We start from the raw sequence: 23,556 nt of genomic DNA, 5'->3' as shown, positions 1-23,556 counted from the left end.
ATTAATGGAAGCAGGGTGCCATCTAGTGCTCGCACCTGCAATGGTGCCGGCAGAGCCACCAGAGGGAGCCCTACTTCCTTTACCCATCTGCTGTCCAGCAGATTCCCTTCAGACCCTGTGTCTATCAGTGCTGGGGCATGAAGGGTTAAATCCCCACAAAGGATTGTTACTGGGATTTGTGCAGATTTGCGGGGTTTTCCCGCGTGCGTGTTATGACCCACCCTTAGCCCAGTTTCTAAGGACGGGCATTGTAGATTGACCGTTTTAGGGCAGTCCTTCTGCATGTGCTCGCAAGAGCCGCAGACAAAACACTCCCCGCGGGCCAGCCTCCTTTGTCTGATGTTTTATCTTAATTTGGCCCTGCTCGTGTCCCTAGCCTCCTCAGCAGGGGGAGCCGTAGCCACACGGAGCTCTCTGGCAGTGAAGCGTGGGGACGACGTCACCTTGTCGGAACCGGAAGGGGGAGGGACGGCTCGTGCCCGGTCATGCCCCCCGGCCTGCTCCCGACGATGCTCATTTAAACGGTTGTCTAAACGTATAACCAAATCGATCAGCCCGTCGAATTCCCGCGGTTCATCCTTGGCCAGTAGGTGCTCCTTAAGGACCGGGGACAGTCCATTTACAAAGGCGGCGCGGAGCGCAACGTTATTCCAGCCGGACCTCGCTGCCGCGATGCGGAAGTCGACTGCATACTCGGCTGCGCTACGGCGCCCCTGTCTCATCGACAGCAGCACGTTCGAAGTGGTCTCGCCTCTGTTGGGATGATCAAACACTTGTTTGAATTCCTGTACGAACCCAGTATAAGACGTTAGGAGCCGTGAATTCTGCTCCCAAAGCGCCGTAGCCCATGCGCGTGCCTTTCCTCGAAGCAAATTAATAACATAAGCCACCCGGCTAGCGTCTGATGCGTACATGACGGGGCGCTGTGAAAAGACGAGCGAACACTGCATGAGGAAGTCCGCGCACGTCTCGACACAGCCCCCGTATGGTTCCGGAGGGCTTATGTATGCTTCAGGGGACGGTGGGGGGGTTCGTTGAACGACCAGTGGAACGTCTAATACGGGCCCAGGACCAGCCAGAGGAGTGGCTGCAGCAGCGCCCTGATCGCGCGCTTCCACCCTGGCGGTGAGAGCCTCCACCCTCCGATTAAGGAGGACACTCTGCTCGGTCACAAATACTAACCGGGCCTTGAAGGCGGTTAAGATCTGCTGCAGCTCACTCAACCCGCCTCCCGCTGACGCCTGCGCTCCTGGCTCTTCCATTGGCCGTTCAAGCTGGAGTTGACGCCCCTCGGAGTCCATGACGATGGCCGAGAAATCCTGTTGGGAAGGTGTCGTAGCACGGACCCACAACAGGTGGCGCAAATGAACGGACAATGAGTAAGCCAAAAGGTAACAATTTAATGTTGTGATATTACACAACGAAACGTGTCTTAATGTTCACAGTCAATAAACACCAGGTGACGTGTGGGCAGGCTCGAAGATAGAAGACGCCCGACGAGAGAGAAGCCGCATCCCACACGGCCTCCACCACCAACGGCCTGAAGAACACCGGAGCCGCCAAGTCCCGAGTCCCCAGGTGGCCTCTGTCTTCGGCTGTCGACCCTGGTACTGCTGGCAGAAAACAGAAAGATAATGTGTGAGTGTGAGTCCGCACACTCAGTAATTAACAGTCCAGACACCGTTAGGAGGGAGCACCTCCACCTCCAAATCACACACACTCGTGCAGCTCCTGATCAACCACTTGTCTGGGACGGGGTGCGAGGTGAAGCCGTCACTGTCACACCAAAACGCCAATCCTCCAGACAAGGAAACACTTCAGGAAAACGGCTGCAACAGAAGTTCAGTTGGTTACACAATGTGTCAGTCAGCAGAGAAATTACCTTAGTACTGGTAGTCGATTTCTTGGCGGGGAGGTGGAGTTGCAGTCCGGCTTATATGGTGGTGTAGATGAGTGACAGCTGGAGTAATGAGTGACAGCTGTCACCTCCTCTGGGTCTGGCGCCCTCTTGTGCTTGGAGCCCGCACTCCAAGCAGGGCGCCCTCTGGTGGTAGTGGGCCAGCAGTACCTCCTCTTCAGCGGCCCACACAACACTATAAAGCCCATAAAGTGTATAAAGTGTATAAAGCCATAAAGCCTATAAAAACAATGGTTTGATTCAAACAAACTGTCACTTCATCTTGGCAAAAAAGTGTATTATATTTGGAAATAAGCCCAGGAATTCAAGTAGAAGCTTAATGCACAATGCTGAAACTGAAATTGTAACTGAAACTAAGTTTCTTGGAGTTATTATTGATGAAATATTAAGTTGGAAAATACACATAAATTATATTAAATCCAAAATGTCAAAATCCATTGCAATTCTGTACAAAGCCCAAGATTTCCTCTCTCAATATTCATTAATTGCTTTATATTATTCATTATTATCACTTTACCGGGGCATTGCTAGGCCGGTATCGTAGATTTACGTCAACACTATCTGGCTATACCCGCCCGCTATGCATAAACAAATGATGTCATAGCGCGCAGCAAAAGAACTGTCCGCAGAGGGGAAAAAAAATACTGTCCACAGAGGAAAAGATGAAAAGGCGAGAAGTGTGTTTTGGTCCCAATATGGATATTCCAGACGATTTTCTCATGGATAGTACGACAATGAACAGCAGCTAAAGCAGCCAGCTTGATGAGGACGCACTGGCTAAATTGGAGAGCAGCGTGCACCAGCCGACACGACAAAAGTTAAGTGAGCCGACTTTTTATGTACGCGTTACGTGTTGTGTATCTCAGTAAAAAGTGATAATAATGCAAATAACATGCTGTTGTCATGCGGTATGCATTTTCTGAGTCCCTCGGTTCACGCCCAGTCGCCCAAAATGACAGATATTCGCCCGAGTTAGACGAGGGCGAATATCTGTCATTTTGGGCGACTGGGACGTCGGGCCTCTGAAAATGCGTACCGCCCTCCAAAAGCATGTTATTGTATTATTAATAGCTCCATATATGACATATTGTATTGAGATGTGGGAAACACATATAAAACAAATACTATTTCAATATTTCTATTGCAAAAGAAAGCCATTAGAATTATCATTCATAAATCTTCCCGTGAGCCAGTCAACCCACAATTTATTTGCTTAAATATTCTGAAATTCAAGGACTTGGTTGATTACATTACAATGCAATACTTGCACAAAGCAAAAAAAAAAAAAAAAACAAATTTTTACCTCAGCATTTCCAAAATCTGTTTAAAATGACGGACTCCAGTTATAATTTGAGAAGAATATTGATATCTGATAAATCAAGGACTCAAACTGCTGTAAAAAGTCAGTGTCTCTGTAAAAGGAGTGAACATTTGGAACCACTGTCCCGAGGGTATTAAACTATGCTGTACTCGAGTCAGCTTTAGTAGACTTTATAAAAACTGTATCATTTCTGGTTACAGTATGGACAGTTAAGCTTATTTATTTTATTGACTTCCGGTTTGACGGATGCTAGAAATCTCTGATTGGTCTTGTTTTGTTCTATTTTGTACTTAAAAGTAATTTTTTTCTCTTTTTTCTTTGTCCTGAAATAAACTTATTCATTCATTCATTCATTCAAGTGAAACTTGATCCAAAATCAGGATCTGGATCACCTCCAAAATTTAATGGAGTCTTCCATGGCCTAATATCTATCTGTGGTGCAAAATTGGTGAGAATCAGTGTAGTAGTTTTGACATAATCCTTCAAAGCCTATATATAGTGAAATCTTGATCCAGAATTTGGACCTGGATCACCTCCAGAATTCAGTAGAGTTTTCCATGCCCTAATATCTATCTGTGGTGAAAATATCATCAAAATCCGTGCAGTAGTTTTGACGTAATCCTGCTAACAGTCAGACAAATAAATAAACACAGATGATTATATTACGTCCTTGGCAGAAGTAATTAAGACAACATCAGGAAATGCAAAAATCACAAAAGTACAAAAACACCTGCAAGAATTCAACAACAGGTATTTTCATCAAAAAGCATTGCAAATTAAAGTTTATGGCAGGGGACATAAATATAGCCTGCAGCACATGTAGCAGTTTAATTGCTAATTTGTCTGCTTGCAAATTCACACAGCACATCCTACAAACAGCCACCACATAATGGAAGTACAACAACACAAAAAGAGGCTTCTACTCAGAGGGTTTTAGCTGACAGACTTTATCTCTACCTGGTCAGTAGAGTAAATTGAGTACGTTAATTTATTTGCATTAGTGATGATTTTACTCTTAAAAGTAAAAGTCCCTTAAAGGCAGGAACTTCACTTTGCGTTGTTCCTATTTCTGTTGTATTGTTCTGTTGCTTGAACTTGAAGCAAAAGAGATCAAATTTTATTCGGGCACCCCAGTCTCATTTGAACCTTCGTGTTGCCATGGGATTTGACCACTTATCGGGACACTTGTTGTGCAATATATACACAGCATAACTTGACACAGGAAAATGGTGTACTGTTTTGTTTTCGGCTGCAAGAGACATAAAGCCAACTCTGTATTAATTGTAAAGGTCCGGTCATGCGGAGGTCTTGAAAAATAAAGTCATATTGACTTGTGGTTTTGATTTATAAATAACATTAATACCGGTAGAATAACTCCATTAATGTCAATTCTGTCATTTGTACAAAGTTAAAATATAACATATATCTTTTAATGTTGAATAATGCACTAATTCTGGGGTTTTGTAACAAAGAGACAGATCGCAAAGGATTCTGGGTAAAGGTGCCTGCTAAACACTGATTGGTTCAGTCATTTATTATGTAAACCAACACGTTAATGTGATGTCTGTTGTGTGTTGGTGTTTAAATGTGCTTTTGTAAAATATTCCATTTTTTTATTTGGAAAAACAGGCATTTTTACAGAGCTCTGGAAGTGTCATCGCAAAATTTTTTGCATGTTTTTTTTTTTGCATTCTTTTTTTGCATTTTTTTGCATTCTCTCTTTACAACATTCATTTGATGTTGTAAAACATACTTTACACTGTGCGAGATGATTTTTCATGCAGGAATTTTTTGGACCAAGTTTTAGGTTAATCGTGCATCCTGCATCGTGTAGTGTTCATGGAGTATCAAGCTGCGGTCAACATCTGAGGACCCTCTCCTGATCGCTGATCGTATGGTCGAATGAGAATCAAACCTGTTTGATATATTATTGTGGTCAGCCGTCGTGAGGTTATCCTGCTGCTGAAAGCTACAAGCAGCATCCAACCGTTTGCACTGTACCTGTGCAAACACTGCAGAGCTGTCTTGTAATAATGTTATTATTATTAGGGCCCAAGTAGGCAACGTCCTACGAGGACCCTATTGTAATTGCGCTGTTTATTATTATTATTATTATTATTATTATTATTATTATCACTCTTGAAATTGAAATTTCGGCCTCTTCCCATGCTCAAAAACTCACCAAACTTTCCAAAGTCGTCCGGCCGGATCCGAAATTCAATATTTTGGGGGCGACACACATGGTCGCAGAAAAATTGCGAAATAGCGCCCCCTAGAAATTTTCAAAAACCCCTCCGCATTGGGCTTTTTTCGTCGTAGCCTCACGAAATTCGGTACACATATTTACCATGCCAGGACGCACGAAAAAGTCTCTTACTGTCATGGTGAAATGTCGACAGGAAGTCAGCCGTTTTGATTTTAAGTTTCGATTTTGAGCAAATTTTTTGCCATTTTTGGCCATTTCCACTACTTACATTTGAACGAACTCGTCCTAGGGATTTCATCCGATCGTCTTCAAATTTGGTCAAAATCATCACAACACAATGGTGATCAAAAGTTATCAAAAGATTCTAATTAAGTCAAAAGGCGTGGCTGCTAGGGGTCGTCAAACTTTGGCGAGCTTTTCGGAGCACGCCATTTCACTTCGAACGGCTGTCACGCCCACATACTTCATCGTAGATCCTTCAAACTTGCTAGACATGATGAGGGCTCCCACCTGCACCATAGCGCCCCCCGGTGGTGGCGGGAAATGTCCTATTTTTACTTTAAGAGGTCCTGATGTCACATACTTAACCCAATCAACTTCATTCCACTTCGAAAACATGCAGAACAAATTGGTGAACGTAGGCGATGAACACCGTGAAGTTACGAGTAATGGCATCCGTGTGGCGGCATGCCGAATATTGCCCATTCGCCATGAAATTACGTTCTTCATTTTGACAGCTTTACGTTTGTCATATCATCATGAAAATTGATACACAGGTCGAGCACAACAACCTCTTACAATTCATAGGGGCGTCGCCCATGGGCGGGGCAAAGTGCCTCAATAGCGCCCCCTTGAAACGTTCAAAAAACCCTCCCTGTAGGGGTTTTTTGGAGTAGGGAGATGAAAATTGGTACACATGTGTGACTTGCATAGACGTACAAAAACATCTCTTGCACCATGGGTCTACTCCAAACAGGAAGTTGGCCATTTTGAATTTTCTTCTCATTTTGGTGTGATTTCCACATGTTGTATTTGAACGAACTCCTCCTAGGGATTTTGTCCAATGCACTTCAAATTTCTTCCACATCACCCACAGATGATACTGACCAAAACTTATCGAAAGCTTTTCTTTATGTTGAAGGGTGTGGCCACTATGGCGCTGCCATTTTTACCCTTCGCCATGGAACATTATACTTAAACAGGTACTGATGTCACATACGTAAGACCATCAACTTCCTTCCACTTCTAAAACATGCAGAACAAGTTGGTGAACATAGGCAATCATCGCCGTGAACTTACGATTAACGGCTTCTGTGTGGTGGCGTACCGAATATCGCCCCTTCGCCATGAAATTACGTTCTTCCTTTTGACGGCTTTAATTTTGTCATATCATCATGAAAATTGATACACAGGTCAAGCATGACAACCTCCTACAATTCATAGGGGCCTTGCCCATGGGTGGGTCAAAGTGCCTCAATAGCGCCCCCTTGAATATTTCAAAAAATCCTCCCCATAGGGGTTTTTTTGGAGTAGGGAGATGAAAATTGGTACACATGTGTGACTTGCATAGATGTACAAAAAAGTCTCTTGCACCATGAGTCTACTCCAAACAGGAAGTCGGCCATTTTGAATTTTCTTCTCATTTTGAAATGATCTACACGTTGTATTTGAACGAACTCCTCCTAGGGATTTTGACCTATGCACTTCAAATTTCGTTGACAACATCCAAAGATGATACTGACCCAAAGTTATCGAAAGCTTTTCTCTATGTTGAAGGGTGTGGCCGCTATTGTGCCGCCATTTTGACCCTTTGCCATGGAACATCAAATCATGATAACTCCTTCATGCTTTGCCTGATTGACTTGAAACTTCACATGTATGATGACGGTTGGCCCCTGAACACACCCAGCCCCTCTGTTTGTACACTGAGCGCCCCCTACTGGATGAACAATCAACATATCATAACTCCTTGATACATTGTGTGATTTGTTTAAAATTTTAACTGTGTGATGACTGGTTGCCCCTGCATGCACATGCCCACATGTGGTCACAAGGGCACCCACTGGCCTGGGTAGGCGGTTGCGCAGTACGAGGGCCCGTATATGACTGCTTGCAGTCCTAGTTATTATTATTATTATTATTATTATTATTATTATTATGCAGTTGTTTTGTTTTTAAACTTCATTTGTAAAAAAAAAAAAGCCATTTGCAAAGCAAAAATTTGATTTGACAATCATCTTTCTTTCTTTCTTTCTTTAATATTTATTTCATTCATTTAAAATAAAAACAGAAATAAAGCATCACGATCACCAGAATGAAAAGGAGCAGAGAGAAGAACAAGTCAAATCTGACATACCCTGGGTCAAACTAAATAGAACACTGCCATCTACTGCTCCCCAGACACTGCCATGAACACTACTGGCCAGTAGATGCTAGATGGCAGTAGAGGCTTTCAAAACAAATTCTAGATAATCCCTGTCTGTTCACATTTAAAATGCGTGGAATTTAACAAACGCAATTAAAAAATCAATGTCTATAAACGCAGAGAATATATACAAGAGAGTTTTAGGCACTAGAGTTTAATGCTGTTGTCCTTGGAGCCTGAACAGAGTGTCTGAAATGCATTTGTCCTGTCGTGATGTACTGAGATTACATCATCCTACCCATAATGCACTGCGGGGCAGAGCATGTGCTCACAAAACCTTAAAAATTAACACATTACTTTAAAACTAAAACATATATCTGATATTTTTACTTTATACAACTTCAGACATGACAGTAATTTTAAATAACTTGTCCAAAATTAGTTTGGTTAAAATTTGAACCATAAGTTAAAGATGTATGCCTCTGGATGACTTGGGTCATATTGCCAGCATATCAATATGGTGTTAAAGAAAATGTTTTGGGGTTTTTTTGGGCGGCGGGTCGTGGTTTTCCTTTGTCTGCAGAGGATTGAGATGCTTTTTTTATTCAAGCAGTTCTCTTCTCTTTGCAAAGGTTATAACTGTGTGTCTGGTATAAAACTTTCACAGGTGGGTGCTGAACTAATTTTAAAAATGCTTATCACTGTTCAGCTTTGTTTATCCATTTAAAAATTACTGGACAAAAATTCATCTGAAGATAATTAGTCCGATGATGGTCTTTAAAGTTATCTTAAAAGATAATCCGATAATGAAAATGTTATCTTCGATAATTATCTATCATCGGAACTGTGCCCACCACTGCACACACACACCTCTTACCCCAGCTTTAAAGGACATGTCACGTGTTTTAACATCCCAGTTGTAAATCTCTCTGAGCACATGCGCTCATAATTAGTGGTTTCTGATTATTATATTATTATTATTCCTCTCCCGAAGCGAGGAAACAGGTGCATTTCCGGAAAACGTTTCACTGTGCATTTCTCTCTCTGCGTCTGACGTAGTTAAGAGCAAAACACAAACATCCCGGACCAAGACACATAGAGGGAAACGAATGAGGTTATGTTCGACAACGAAGTTTCAGAGCTTTTCTTTGAAAGCAGAGGCTCAGATTTACAGAGGAGATGACACACTTCACCCCAAAGCTCTTAACGTTTTCAGAGTCTGTCGGATTTTGGAACTAATAACGTCATGATGCTGCTGTTTGTGTCACAGCTGCTGGTTTAGTGTTTCTCAGAAGTCAGAAGATGCTATTTTCAGGAGATAATGGACTATCTAATGTGCCAGAATCCTGACAGAAGTTGAATTGAAGGCAGAGCTGCGATCGGACATTATGCGTGCATGCCTGGGCACACCCATGCGGATGATCAGAAGCCAAGAGCGAGTGGATCTGGACATTATTCTCTGACTGCACAAGAACTGTTTTAACCCACAATTTAGACAGACGTCTGGCTGAATTTGAACAATATATAATCACTATTAAGCTTGTAGACTTTCAAATGTCATAAAATTGTCAATCTCTATGAGGAACTATTAAAAGAAAATTAATGTTGAATAATCCCTTAATTAAAAAAACAGCTGACATACAAATTAAAACGGCTGTTACGCTGTTTTAATCCACATGTCAGCTGTTTATTGCTGCTTAATGGACGTGGAATGTCTCAGTGATGTCACAGATACATATATCTATTTATTAGATTTTTCAGTTATATACAACACTTATTAGCATTTTTAACAGGCTGCATTTATGACTAATTGCTACAGGTGCACAAAACCTTCTCACAGCTGCTGCTTTTACTGTGACTGCATCAAAATGAACAGTTATCACTTCAAAACGAGTCATCATAACACAGCATCACACTTATGTAAACTATTATTAATGAATTAATCTGTGCCTCAGCTCATTGAAGCACATGCTGGGACCCTCCTAGTAACTATGTCACCTGTCAGAAACACTCAAGTACTCACACGTACTTTGTTTTCGGAAGTCTCCATTCCTTAAAATAATAAAAAATAATAAAAATAATCAAAAATAAATATTTCAAATACATAATTAAAAACAGACATTAAAGAATAAAACAAATAAAAAATAAAAACTACTCATAAGAAAGAGAATATTGACTTAAAGTGCCTTGGGGCAACTGTTTGTTGTGATCTGGCGCTATATAAATAAAATTGATTTGATTTGATTTTAAAAATGTCTGCAGACTCCAACCGCCTCACAGTCGCAGGAGGACCATTCCACAGAGCGGGTGCACGATAAGAAAAAGCTCTTTGACCCGCTGACATAGAAAACCTGTAAAGCCAACTTTTAGTACAAGGTTTGTCAATAAAGTAACGGACCTTTTTATTATTTTTTTAAAACTACATGGATTTGATTCATATGTTTTTACGTCAGACAAGCTTGAACCCTCGTGCGCATGCGTGAGTTTTTCCATGCCTGTCGGTGACGTCATTCGCCTGTGAGCACGCCTTGTGGAAGGAGTGGTCCCACCCCCTCGTCGGATTTTCATTGTCAGGAAATGGCGGAATGATTTGGACTTTTTTCCATCAGAATTTTTTCAGAAGCTGTTAGAGACTGGCACCTGGAAACCATTTGAAAAATTTATCTGGCTTTCGGTGAAACTTTTACAGGCTTCACAGAGATTAAGGACTGTTACTACAGCTTTAAGGACGGCTTTAAGGACTCGGTGCACCGCGCTCTGAGCTGTGACGACGAGGCAGAAAATGCCAGATAATTTCTAAGCTGATGGCTCTGTGGATACGAGACCGTCGTGTGCACTTTCTCTGGTTATCACAAGAGCTGGACATCAGCCATTTTCTGACAGATTTCACTTTTAACAAGAGATTTTGTCACGGAAAGCCGCGCGGAGGCTTTGTGCGTAAAGACTGATTCGCTGTTTGAGCGAGACAAAGGAACACCTCCGTTTCAGCGTGTCAGAGGACAAGTTGGGACAAGCCCAGCTCTCCACAATTTCTCTGATACTTACTGGACTGGTAAGCATTGAAAGGTGAGATAGGCATGTCCCAACTTGTCCCATGACACGCAGAAACGGAGGTGTTCTTTGTCTCACTCAAACAGCGAATCGGTCATTATGCACGAAGCCTCCGCGCGGCTTTCCGTGACAAAATCTCATGTTAAAAGTGAAATCTGCTAGAAAATGGCTGATGTCCAGCTCTTGTGATAACCAGAGAAAGTGCACACGATGGTCTCGCATCCACAGAGCCATCAGCTTAGAAATGATCTGGCGTTTTCTGCCTCGTCGTCACAGCTCGGAGCGCCGAGCGTCCTTAAAGCCGTCCTTAAAGCCGTCCTTAAAGCTGTAGTAACAGTCCTTATTCTCTGTGAAGCCTGTAAAAGTTTCACCGAAAGCCAGATACATTTTTCAAATGGTTTCCAGGTGCCAGTCTCTAACAGCTTCTGAAAAAAATCTGATGGAAAAAAAGTCCAAATCATTCCGCCATTTCCAGACAATGAAAATCCGACGAGGGGGCGGGACCACTCCTTCCACAAGGCGTGCTCACAGGTGAATGACGTCACCGACAGGCATGTAAATACTCACGCATGGGCACGAGAGTTCAAGCTTGTCTGACGTAAAAACATATGAATGAAATCCATATAGTTTTTGAAAAAAATAAAAAGGTCCGTTACTTTATTGACAGACCTCGTACACAAAAAATTCACAAGAGGTATCGATAAGGGAAATCAGATCGATAAGCGGAATCGATAAGCGGAATCACTAATCGTATCGATATCGATAAAATCTTATCCATACCAATCCCTAGTGTCCAGAGAGACTTTTCTTCACATTTAGACACTGTTTTGGATTTATGTGGATTATTTATTCAGATGAATCCCACTGAAACTAACAGGCAAGAATTTATATTTACTGTGTCTTTTACTCTGCCAATCAATGCATTAATGGACATATTTCGGTTGTTTAAGCTGCAGGGCTGAAAGCGTGTGAAAAAAGCAACAGCTTTTTAGTTCGTAAATGACTGTGTATATACAACCCCTGACAATAATTATGGAATCACCGGCCTCGGAGGATGTTCATTCAGTTGTTTAATTTTGTAGAAAAAAGGCAGATCACAGACATGACACAAAACTAAAGTCATTTCAAATGGCAACTTTCTGGCTTTAAGAAACACTATAAGAAATCAAGAAAAAAAATTGTGGCAGTCAGTAACGGTTACTTTTTTAGACCAAGCAGAGGGAAAAAAATATGGACTCATCCAATTCAGAGGAATAAATTATGGAATCACCCTGTAAATTTTCATCCCCAAAACTAACACCTGCATCAAATCAGATCTGCTCGTTAGTCTGCATCTAAAAAGGAGTGATCACACCTTGGAGAGCTGTTGCACCAAGTGGACTGACATGAATCATGGCTGCAACACGAGAGATGTCAATTGAAACAAAGGAGAGGATTATCAAACTCTTAAAAGAAGGTAAATCATCACGCAATGTTGCAAAAGATGTTGGTTGTTCACAGTCAGCTGTGTCTAAACTCTGGACCAAATGCAAACAACATGGGAAGGTTGTTAAAGGCAAACATACTGTTAGACCAAGGAAGACATCAAAGCGTCAAGATAGAAAACTTAAAGCAATATGTCTCAAAAATCGAAAATGCACAACAAAACAAATGAGGAACGAATGGGAGGAAACTGGAGTCAACGTCTGTGACCGAACTGTAAGAAACCGCCTAAAGGAAATGGGATTTACATACAGAAAAGCTAAACGAAAGCCATCATTAACACCTAAACAGAAAAAAACAAGGTTACAGTGGGCTAAGGAAAAGCAATTGTGGACTGTGGATGACTGGATGAAAGTCATATTCAGTGATGAATCTCGAATCTGCATTGGGCAAGGTGATGATGCTGGAACTTTTGTTTGGTGCCGTTCCAATGAGATTTATAAAGATGACTGCCTGAAGAGAACATGTAAATTTCCACAGTCATTGATGATATGGGGCTGCATGTCAAGTAAAGGCACTGGGGAGATGGCTGTCATTACATCATCAATAAATGCACAAGTTTACGTTGATATTTTGGACACTTTTCTTATCCCATCAATTGAAAGGATGTTTGGGGATGATGAAATCATTTTTCAAGATGATAATGCATCTTGCCATAGAGCAAAAACTGTGAAAACATTCCTTGCAAAAAGACACATAGGATCAATGTCCTGCAAATAGTCCAGATCTTAATCCAATTGAAAATCTTTGGTGGAAGTTGAAGAAAATGGTCCATGACAAGGCTCCAACCTGCAAAGTTGATCTGGCAACAGCAATCAGAGAAAGTTGTAACCAGATTGATGAAGAGTACGGTTTGTCACTCATTAAGTCCATGCCTCAGAGACTGCAAGCTGTTATAAAAGCCAGAGGTGGTGCAACAAAATACTAGTGATGTGTTGGAGTGTTCTTTTTATTTTTCATGATTCCATAATTTTTTCCTCAGAATTGAGTGATTCCATATTTTTTTTTCCCTCTGCTTGGTCTAAAAAAGTAACCATTACTGACTGCCACAGTTTTTTTTCCTGATTTCTTATAGTGTTTCTTAAAGCCAGAAAGTTGCCATTTGAAATGACTTTAGTTTTGTGTCATGTATGTGATCAGCTTTTTTTCTACAAAATTAAACAACTGAAGGAACATCCTCCGAGGCCGGTGATTCCATAATTTTGCCAGGGGTTGTAATACCAACATAAACTGTGACTTCTAATGCTGTGTTTTACTGCTTTTGAAAGATGATGGCAGTGATTGGGGTTTTATTTTTTATTCATTCTGTTCTTATGTGTTTGTGATCCTTGAATTTACCCAGAAGCGAAAAGTGAAAGTGAAACTGGTTCATCAGAAGCCAGCAGTGTAATCTGATGTGGCCGTGTCCGAATCAATACTAAAAGTTATTGGTTATTGGTTATCTGTAATAAAGATAATTTTTTTTGCAGTTTATCGGTTTAGCATCATAAAAGATAACTTTTCAGTTCTCGGATTAATGGTTATCGAAGCTAAGTTTTTGGTTAACTGTGCCCACCACTGGTGACAGACACAAGATCCAAGGTATTGAACCAGACTACATGAAGTTAGGACTTTCACAACTTGCACAACGTTTAAAAAAATGGTAATAGGCCTCGGCTCCTGAAAATCATGTGAACACGTGTAGTCCTCTACTGCTCCTGTAAAGCTGCGTTCACACCGGGCAGGATGCGAGCGACTGCAGCCACAGGTTGCCATGTAATCCCTATGTAAGGACGCATTTTGACGCCAAACCGCGCAGCACGACGCGATGGACGCAAGTGAAGCGATTTTGAGCATTTTGCACGTTTGTGGCGCGATATTGCGTCACATCACGTCGCGTTGCCCTCCTCCCCAAGTTCAAAAATCTGAACTTTTTCATCTCGTCACGCGGCGATGACCAATCAGGGACTGAATATGTAGTGACGTGGAGATGTCTGGAGTTTGACTGAAGATGTGAACATGTTCTGTATCTGGTAGCAGCCTGTGAGCAGGACTTATGTCTCTTTTGTCCTTTATTTCACAATCATGACAGAGTTTTTGGAGGGAGCAGCAACACCACAGCAGCGGGGAGCAGAGTTTCTTTTTATTTTTATTTTACGTGCGCGCGCGCGAATCATCCTGGAGATTATTTTACTTATTAACTACACAGCTGTATAATAAAGCAAATGGTGACTGGTTTCTAAACACAATTATGACAGAGTTTTTGGAGCGAGCAGCAGCCCTACTTGCAGCAGCGGGAGCGGAGCGTTGTCCTTTTCTTTTTTTGCGCGCGCGCGTGCGCGAGCGAATCATCTGTAGAGAATATTTTATTAATTAACTACACAGCTGTATAATAAAACAAATGGTGACTGGTTTCTAAACACAATTATGACAGAGTTTTTTGGGGGAAGAACGAGCTGCAGCAAGCAGCGGACTTTCTTTTTTTTTTTTTTTTTTTTATTATTTACATGTGCGCGCATGAACGGGACAGTTGATCCTCAAACTGGGTCCCGCAGAGGTGGAAGGACCGCTGAAAGCGGCCGTCACCCAGACACAGCTCCTGCAGCAAATAATGATACTCTCTGTATTGGGAGCTTTCCACAGCAACTCGCTCCATGTGATCAAGGTCCATCATGTTAGCTTGACTGACAACCGGAGCCGGCGAGCGGAATATAAGCTCCTCCTATTTGATGACGCACCGGCGCAAATTTTCGCAGCAAAAGTCCACCCAAGCAGAGCGACATGCCGCGCGTCCGTCACCTGGCGACCCACGCAAATTTGTAGCGTCTGATCGCGCCCGGTGTGAACTAAATGAGACTAAATGAGACCCTCCATAACTGTTTTTGAAACAGTCATGCGAAATCTGTCAAAATAAAAGTAATTTGTCTGAAAACTGTGATTTGGGTGTTATGTATGTTTTGTGCACCTTCACATCTATAGTTTCCTTTGTATGGGGTCAGGGACCAGCATGTTACAATGTTGCACTTTTTCCTTGGTTCACACCAATATTCCTAAGCAGGGTAAATATAAATAAAAGCCATCTGTGAGCACACTGTCCCATCATTGGTCAAAGGTATTATCTTTTTCTTCAGAAATACAAGTCACAGAGACAAGTGTCAAACATGTCATTTGAAGTGAGATCATCAGGTGAGATGGCGTGCACATTGCAGTTATAGTGTCATTGCCTGATTCCACTGATGCAGTTGTTATTTTTACATGTGAGAATGTTGGTCTAAAAATTAGGTGTGGTTAGGCTTAGAGTTGGTGTGTTCAACATTTGTGCCTCAGGCCACCAAAAACCTGCTCTAAATTCCAATACCATCTACACTCAACAAAAATATAAATGCAACACTTTTGGTTTTGCTCCCATTTTGTATGAGATGAACTCAAAGATCTAAACCTTTTTCCACATACACAATATCACCATTTCCCTCAAATATTGTTCACAAACCAGTCTAAATCTGTGATAGTGAGCACTTCTCCTTTGCTGAAATAATCCATCCCACTTCACAGGTGTGCCATATCAAGATGCTGATTAGACACCATGATTAGTGCACGGGTGTGCCTTAGACTGCCCACAATAAAAGGCCACTCTGAAAGGTGCAGTTTTGTTTTATTGGGGGGGATACCAGTCAGTATCTGGTGTGACCACCATTTGCCTCATGCAGTGCAACACATCTCCTTCGCATAGAGTTGATCAGGTTGTCAATTGTGGCCTGTGGAATGTTGGTCCACTCCTCTTCAATGGCTGTGCGAAGTTGCTGGATATTGGCAGGAACTGGTACACGCTGTTGTATACGCCGGCCCAGAGCATCCCAAACATGCTCAATGGGTGACATGTCCGGTGAGTATGCCGGCCATGCAAGAACTGGGACATTTTCAGCTTCCAAGAATTGTGTACAGATCCTTGCAACATGGGGCCGTGCATTATCCTGCTGCAACATGAGGTGATGTTCTTGGATGTATGGCACAACAATGGGCCTCAGGAACTCGTCACGGTATCTCTGTGCATTCAAAATGCCATCAATAAAATGCACCTGTGTTCTTTGTCCATAACAGATGCCTGCCCATACCATAACCCCACCGCCACCATGGGCCACTCGATCCACAACATTGACATCAGAAAACCGCTCACCCACACAATGCCACACACGTTATCTGCCATCTGCCCTGGACAGTGTGAACCGGGATTCATCCGTGAAGAGAACACCTCTCCAACGTGCCAAACGCCAGCGAATGTGAGCATTTGCCCACTCAAGTCGGTTACGACGACGAACTGGAGTCAGGTCGAGACCCCGATGAGGACGACGAGCATGCAGATGAGCTTCCCTGAGACAGTTTCTGACAGTTTGTGCAGAAATTCTTTGGTTATGCAAACCGATTGTTTCAGCAGCTGTCCGAGTGGCTGGTCTCAGACGATCTTGGAGGTGAACATGCTGGATGTGGAGGTCCTGGGCTGGTGTGGTTACACGTGGTCTGTGGTTGTGAGGCTGGTTGGATGTACTGCCAAATTCTCTGAAACGCCTTTGGAGACGGCTTATGGTAGAGAAATGAACATTCAATACACGAGCAACAGCTCTGGTTGACATTCCTGCTGTCAGCATGCCAATTGCACGCTCCCTCAAATCTTGCGACATCTGTGGCATTGTGCTGTGTGATAAAACTGCACCTTTCAGAGTGACCTTTTATTGTGGACAGTCTAAGGCACACCTGTGCACTAATCATGGTGTCTAATCAGCATCTTGATATGGCACACCTGTGAGGTGGGATGGATTATCTCAGCAAAGGAGAAGTGATCACTATCACAGATTTAGACTGGTTTATGAACAATATTTGAGGGAAATGGTGATATTGTGTATGTGGAAAAAGTTTTAGATCTTTGAGTTCATCTCATACAAAATGGGAGCAAAACCAAAAGTGTTGCGTTTATATTTTTTGTTGAGTATATATTAGTACATACGTACTGTATGTATACATGAGTATGAGTGGCATCTCTCCATAAATGCATCAAGAAGAGAAAAAAGTCACATCGTTCTATGTCGCTTCTGTTTTTGAAACGTGCTACCTCTTCATGCAAGAAGAAGCAAAATGAATTTATTCAGTGCATTATTTATTAATAATGCAAATGCAAACCACATTGAGAAACAGAAGCTAATGGACTAATTAATGTAATTGTATCAGAAAGAACTCAAGAGTCAGATGCTTCTTGCTGACACTGAACAAATGAAGGTATCAAAGTGGAGCTAAATGGTTGCACATTTACCTTTAAATGTAAATTACCTTTTATACATTTTAAAAGTTATTATACAGTTGGCTGTCCTACAAAATACAAGTTGTGTGCTGAGTATACAAAGGTTATTCCCTATCTTTATTCTGGAGTGCTTTCTTTCAGATTGAGAGCATGTTTATTAATTTTGCTCTTTCTGTAAAACCCAGCATGGTCTCCTCATTCATATCTTCTTCTTGTTCTTGTTTTACAGTGGTAGGCATTATTGCCAACCTCTGCTCCAGAGTGTGGCTCAAACAGTACCCCATTCAGATCAGTATACAGGATGACCGTATGTGTGTAGATGGTGCAGTTTTGTGGTCTTACATGATATTCAGTGTATTTTTGACATATAAGTCGCTTTGAAGTACAAATTGCATGATTAGCCAAACAAGTAAAGTGTGTAGTGTATAGTGGAGTATTATGGCCACTGTAAGAAAAATAAACACTCTCTCTCTCTCTCTCTCTCTCTCTCTCTCTCTCTCTCTCTCTCTCTCTCTCTCTCTCTCTCTCACTCTCTCTGTCTGTCTGTCTCCTCTCTTTCTCCCTCTCTCTCTCACACACACACACACACACACACACACACACACACACACACACACACACACACAGAACATCATATCATTATGTAACACATGTTAATAAAATATGACATTATTAATGTGCAGCTATGTTCAGTTATATGGAACCTCACTAATGTGTACATTTGGCATCAGAGTTAGTGATGTGAGGTTACAAAGTGAACTGGTATTGTTCTGTAATGATTAAATGTAGTGACACTTCCAGCACACATTGTTGCCTGGTACAGTATACACATGGCAACTTCATATGGCATAAGATACACAACAAAATTGAACTGAAACCAACTATTAGAAAAATAAAAGCAAACACTCATAGAAGATAACAAAACTTCACCTTACTGCAGCTGCACTGCTTCACCTCGGGCAGCTTTGGTGGCTGCTATTTGCTGGTGGGATCTGACAGGTTGGCGGTAAAGTCAACAAAATATTTTTCACTTGAATTGTGGACCTGGTGCACTCTGGTTTATAGGAAATAACAGGTGCCACTCAGATTGGTTGAGGTTACATATGTTAAAAATACAATTTAGATGGTTCTGTATTATCATGGGTGCAGTAAAGTACAGCACCAATGACTTGAATGATATATCTCTAAATATTTTAGTGGGTTTTGCAAGCTGTGCAGCGTTGTGGTTGTCAGACCAAGTTTGACTAAGGTACTATGTCAACCCATGACTTATACTACAGTGTATTTTGACAAAAAATAAATTACACCACATGCTGAATTCAGATTAAGGTGTTGTCACACTATGATGGATTGAGTAAACTGATTAGTAACGGTAGCAAATATCGCTTAATCTGTCGGTCTCCAGTGGTTTTGGGGCTCTGATGAAGTGATGATGATCCACTGGCAACACAAAGAGCTGCATTTAGCAGAACAATTTTTCCAGTTTCAAGACATGCCAGAGGGAACCGGATTTTGAGGAGCATCCGCTGATGTCTGAATGTAAATGTGGTTACATTCTGGCTAGCTAGGGGATATGATGTCACTATGTTTGTACACTGAAACTGTCTTCTCACTGTGCCAGCATTCGGTGCGCCTAAAACAGTGAGGAGAGCAAACAAACTTCTTTCTTTGCGGTGCATTCTCACCAAGAAAATCCATTAGGTGCGCTCTGACTTTCAGATAAAAACGCACACAGCCACGCTGTCTTTTTCTTCAGTTTGACCTTGGCTAAATGAACAGCCACTCTGCATGCTGCTGCATCAGGAACTATCCTCTCTCCCCTCATGCTGAATTTACACCCTACACAAGAGCTTTGGCCAATCACAACCCCGGTCTGAACCATCGGACAGCCACAGGATGTGAACACATAAGTGTCGGTGAAAAATTGTTGTTCCCCCATGTCTGCATACTGGGTCAGGGTCATCCATCGCCTGCTGACTTGTGTTGATAGAACAGGTTGTGTTTATCCGAGTCCATGACGTAACATCTGATTATGTCCCAGACTAACTGAAGGCCATGTTTGTATTATGGATTTGTTTTACTAAGGCAGGGGTCCTTAAGACGGCTCTCTGACTTTTTAAGATCAGAAGGCTCTGGGAGATATGTTTGCATGCATTATCCATCAGGGGCTCCTCCAGGTGCATCTGTTAATGTGCTTCAACTGCAATTAAATCTCTCTCACTGCATCGTATATTGATTCCTGTTGGTCTTTGCTTGTCGGCCTCATTTCTCTGCTGACAAAATCACAAAAATTCCACAACAATAAGTATCTTAGAAGTAACAAACAAGTACAGGGCAAAACTGTAATGCTACGTTTACACATAACGACGACAAGTCATGAATGCCACGAAGTATACATTCTTGGCCGCTGATCACGAATGTGATGATTCGGGGCAGAGGCGTCAGGTCTCCTCAGGAACTGCTGCAACCTGTTACCACACATTACGATTAATGGCACATGTTGCTGGAGAATTATCAGGAACCATTACGCATGGTCAAGAATAGTGTTCCGCGTTGTTGCGCGTAACAGCGCATCGTTAAGTTCTGTCACGTTGTGAACGAGGTGAATTGTCTCCACACACACCCATATTCATCCAACCGAATTCAGATGGCTTCAGTTTTTCAGAAGAACTTTGTGACTGCATGCGTAGTTGTGCTCTGTGCCATGGAGTGGCGCAGAGAGGAGGAGGAGGAGACGGACAGAGCCAAATGTGTGGCTTCATGCGGCTCTCGTTTCGCGCATTTGCCCAAACATCAGGCACATGCAGCAGGTGTAACACCTGCAGGAGCACTGAAATGAGGCTTTTAGCCGACTTGGTGTCAACAATCAAACTGATTGCGGTGCAGCAGGGTTTAATTGTGCGCGCGCTTCTTCCTCCGTCAGACTAGAGGAGGTGCAGAGATGTCTGGCTGCACGTGAGTCTCTCGCTCCTCTGGTTCAGACTCGTTCTCCTGCTCAGGTGGAACACCTGCATGGGCATCCTGAGGAGCTTCAGCAGAAACTGTGGAACGACATTTGGAGCCAAGTTTAATTGTGTGCACATGACAGAAAACTGATCCATCGTGGCGCGCAGTGAAATGTGATGCCGCGTTACAAGTCGTGTCAAAACTTGACAGTTTCCGTGTCACTTCATAATAACGTGTGACAGTTTGGGCTCCAAGAACCATCACAGGAACCACTACAAACGTTGTCACGTTCTATTAAGGATCACTACTCATCAAGACGGATCAATACGCTCAGTTGCGACCTCCACGGTGTGAGACGAAATGAGGGTGGAGTGTGACATTCGTGGAAGATTTTTTGACAGGCAAAAACATGCTCCACGAATATCAAGAATATCACGCACCAACACGCACTATTAAGAAACCTATACAGATGCATTAAGTCACATTAAGAATGTCAGGAATGTGTCACAAATGACAGAAAAATGACATTCATAACGCGTCTTGGTTATGTGTAAACGCACCTTAAAGAAATGTGCGACCACCAAGAAAGCTCTCCATCTGAAGTTTTGAGTATGCACAAAACCTTCTGATGAACTTGCTGTAGATCAGCTGAGAAGAAAGCATTTACCAAATGAGAAAAGGTCTTGTACGAGCAAACAAGATATCAAGATAAACACATATCCAAATTTTGTGTCACCCCATGTGGCTGAGTTGTGTCAGTTCCTCATATATATATATATATATATATATATATATATATATATATATATATATATATATATATATATATATATATATATATATATCTTCAAGTAAAATACAATAAATAAATAAAATTCTCCTGTTTGAATCTCACTTCTCTTTCCTTTCTTTGTGTTGCTTCCACCACAGCACGGGTGTGTGACAACGAACTCCTGCGCTGCCAAAATGGAGGAGTGTGCATCAACAACCTCCACTGCAAGTGTCCGGCAGCCTACACGGGCCTTCTGTGTGAGAAGTTCCGTTGTGAGTCTGAGCTGGGCGGCTGTGGAAACGCTGGTTCAGGCCAGGCTGGCATGCCTCCTCTGTCCTCCCCGGGACTCCTGTTGCTGCTGCTGATGTTGCTGGGCTTGGCACTGCTGAGAGAGGCCTCCTAAGGTTCTGTCATGCTCCAGTCAGACCTGTGATCTGGTGGCAGTCATAAACTTATCAGTGCCACCTTCCTATTTGTCCCGCCCACTTCTTCAAATAATCAAGCACCATTAAACAAGAACAATCATGAGCTTTCTGGGCTGTGCTGTACAAGCTTTTCAGCCACCAGACTCAACAGACACGCTGACGATAAATGGAATGTGCCAGACTCTGAGTGCAAAAACCTCTCATTAAATTTCAAAGAATATATATAAAAATGAAAAAGATACTTTAATAACATGTGACATTATAAAAGAAAAGACTAACTGAGAATTTGCCTAATGAAAGAGACCGTCCCCTCCCCCTCTAAGCCATACCAGGTACTTGAGCTCCTTCCAGTTTGAGAAGGGATAACTGATGATGACAAACTCATTTACATCCTGTCTTATTGCCATGGCAACAACAGCTGCGATCAATCAGCTTTTGCCTGGCCTAAAGTCCCCCTTGGATGCTTATGTTGGCTGGACTAACGCCTAAGAAATCTTGAGGAAATCATCCTCCACTGAACGGCAAAGACTGGCCTCTGAAGCATTGATGTATCAACAAACAGAAAAGATAAAAATGTCTAGGAAGGATTCTTTGCTGTCAGTGCATTGTGGATAGAAGGGAATCTGTCCGGACTGCCACTTTGCGACACTAAAACCTCCCCGTGTCGCTTTCTGTTGAGCCCGATCTTTTCCCACCTCCTGTTCAACCTCTGCGACCCCTTCCTCCATGCTGTCACTGACCTGTGCTTTCATGAACATGTAACACTTGTTGGTTGAAAGAATTTTTTTGTCCGATGTAAGTGATTCTCACGTGTAAGAATTCCACTCCCTCTCTTTCAAATAGATGCTCCAACAAGCTGTCTAATTCTTTTCTATCTTAATGCTCCCTGCAGTCATGGTCAGAGGATAGTTTTCACTTGAGCAGATGAGACGTACATAGAAAACCATCGATGTATGTGCAAGTTCTTTTCTCGATAGAGCAAAACAAGATAAGTCATGTAGTCCTTTTGTAGCTTTGCTGAACTGTGACGGAAAAAAGGCAACCTTTAATGTTCCAATTTAAGACATCTAAAAGCAAGCAATTACATTTTTTCATATTTATTTCACTGATTTTAGTTCTTCATTTTACTTTTAGTTGTGCCGTTGATTTTCCTTTGTATTGGCAACGTGCTGGCATCAAAGAATATCCGTTTACATATAAAGTATTAATAAAATGTAATGAAATCCCACCAAAGGACATGATAAATGTTTTGTTCTTGCTTTAACACTTGAAAATTTAAGTGAATAAAAGTTGAAAAATGACCAGTGTTCTTCATTTTTTACATAATCATAGACGGGTAAACCTGATTTTGGCAGATCCGCCTATGAGGTTAAGACACATCAGAAAAGAACATATGGATTCTTGAGGTCAATCGAGAGGTGTTTGATGATGCTGAAATGTTTGCAAGTAGACGAAGATCTAACTATTTGGGACTGTAGTGCAGAGAAGGGTAGAGCTATGGTACAAACCAGGGTTATTACTTTTTATACTTTTATTTATATGGTTCATTTTTGTTTTCAATTCAGTTTCACAGGCTTATGATGCATCGTTCTACATCCCTGACTGCAGAGTAAATAAATGGTAAATGGAAGCACTTATATTGCACTTTAACATCTGAATCAGAAGCTCAGTGATGCCTCGCATTCACCCATTCACACTTACTCACACACACACTGATGTCGGAATGCTGCCATGCACTATAGAAACTAGCAATAATACTAGCACTGCACTTTGCACTGGTTTGGAAGGACATGTCCTGGAG

The 23,556-nt window shown here is 42.0% G+C and overlaps 1 protein-coding gene across 1 annotated transcript in view; it reads left to right on the top strand.

Moving 5' to 3' along the window:
- The window catches only part of LOC117511575 (netrin-G1-like), a 280,385-nt gene extending 257,332 nt beyond the window's left edge, over positions 1 to 23,053 (top strand). Inside the window, exon 7 of the mRNA XM_034171563.1 lies at positions 21,489 to 23,053. Within this exon, the coding sequence (XP_034027454.1) occupies positions 21,489 to 21,733 (245 nt within the window). The 3' untranslated portion in view covers positions 21,734 to 23,053. The remainder of the gene's footprint in view (positions 1 to 21,488) is intronic.
- The last annotated feature ends 503 nt before the right edge of the window (positions 23,054 to 23,556 follow it).

This window comes from Thalassophryne amazonica, chromosome 1, assembly GCF_902500255.1.
Source record: "Thalassophryne amazonica chromosome 1, fThaAma1.1, whole genome shotgun sequence".
Lineage (NCBI taxonomy): Eukaryota > Metazoa > Chordata > Actinopteri > Batrachoidiformes > Batrachoididae > Thalassophryne > Thalassophryne amazonica.
This window is presented reverse-complemented; position numbering and strand designations above follow the sequence as displayed.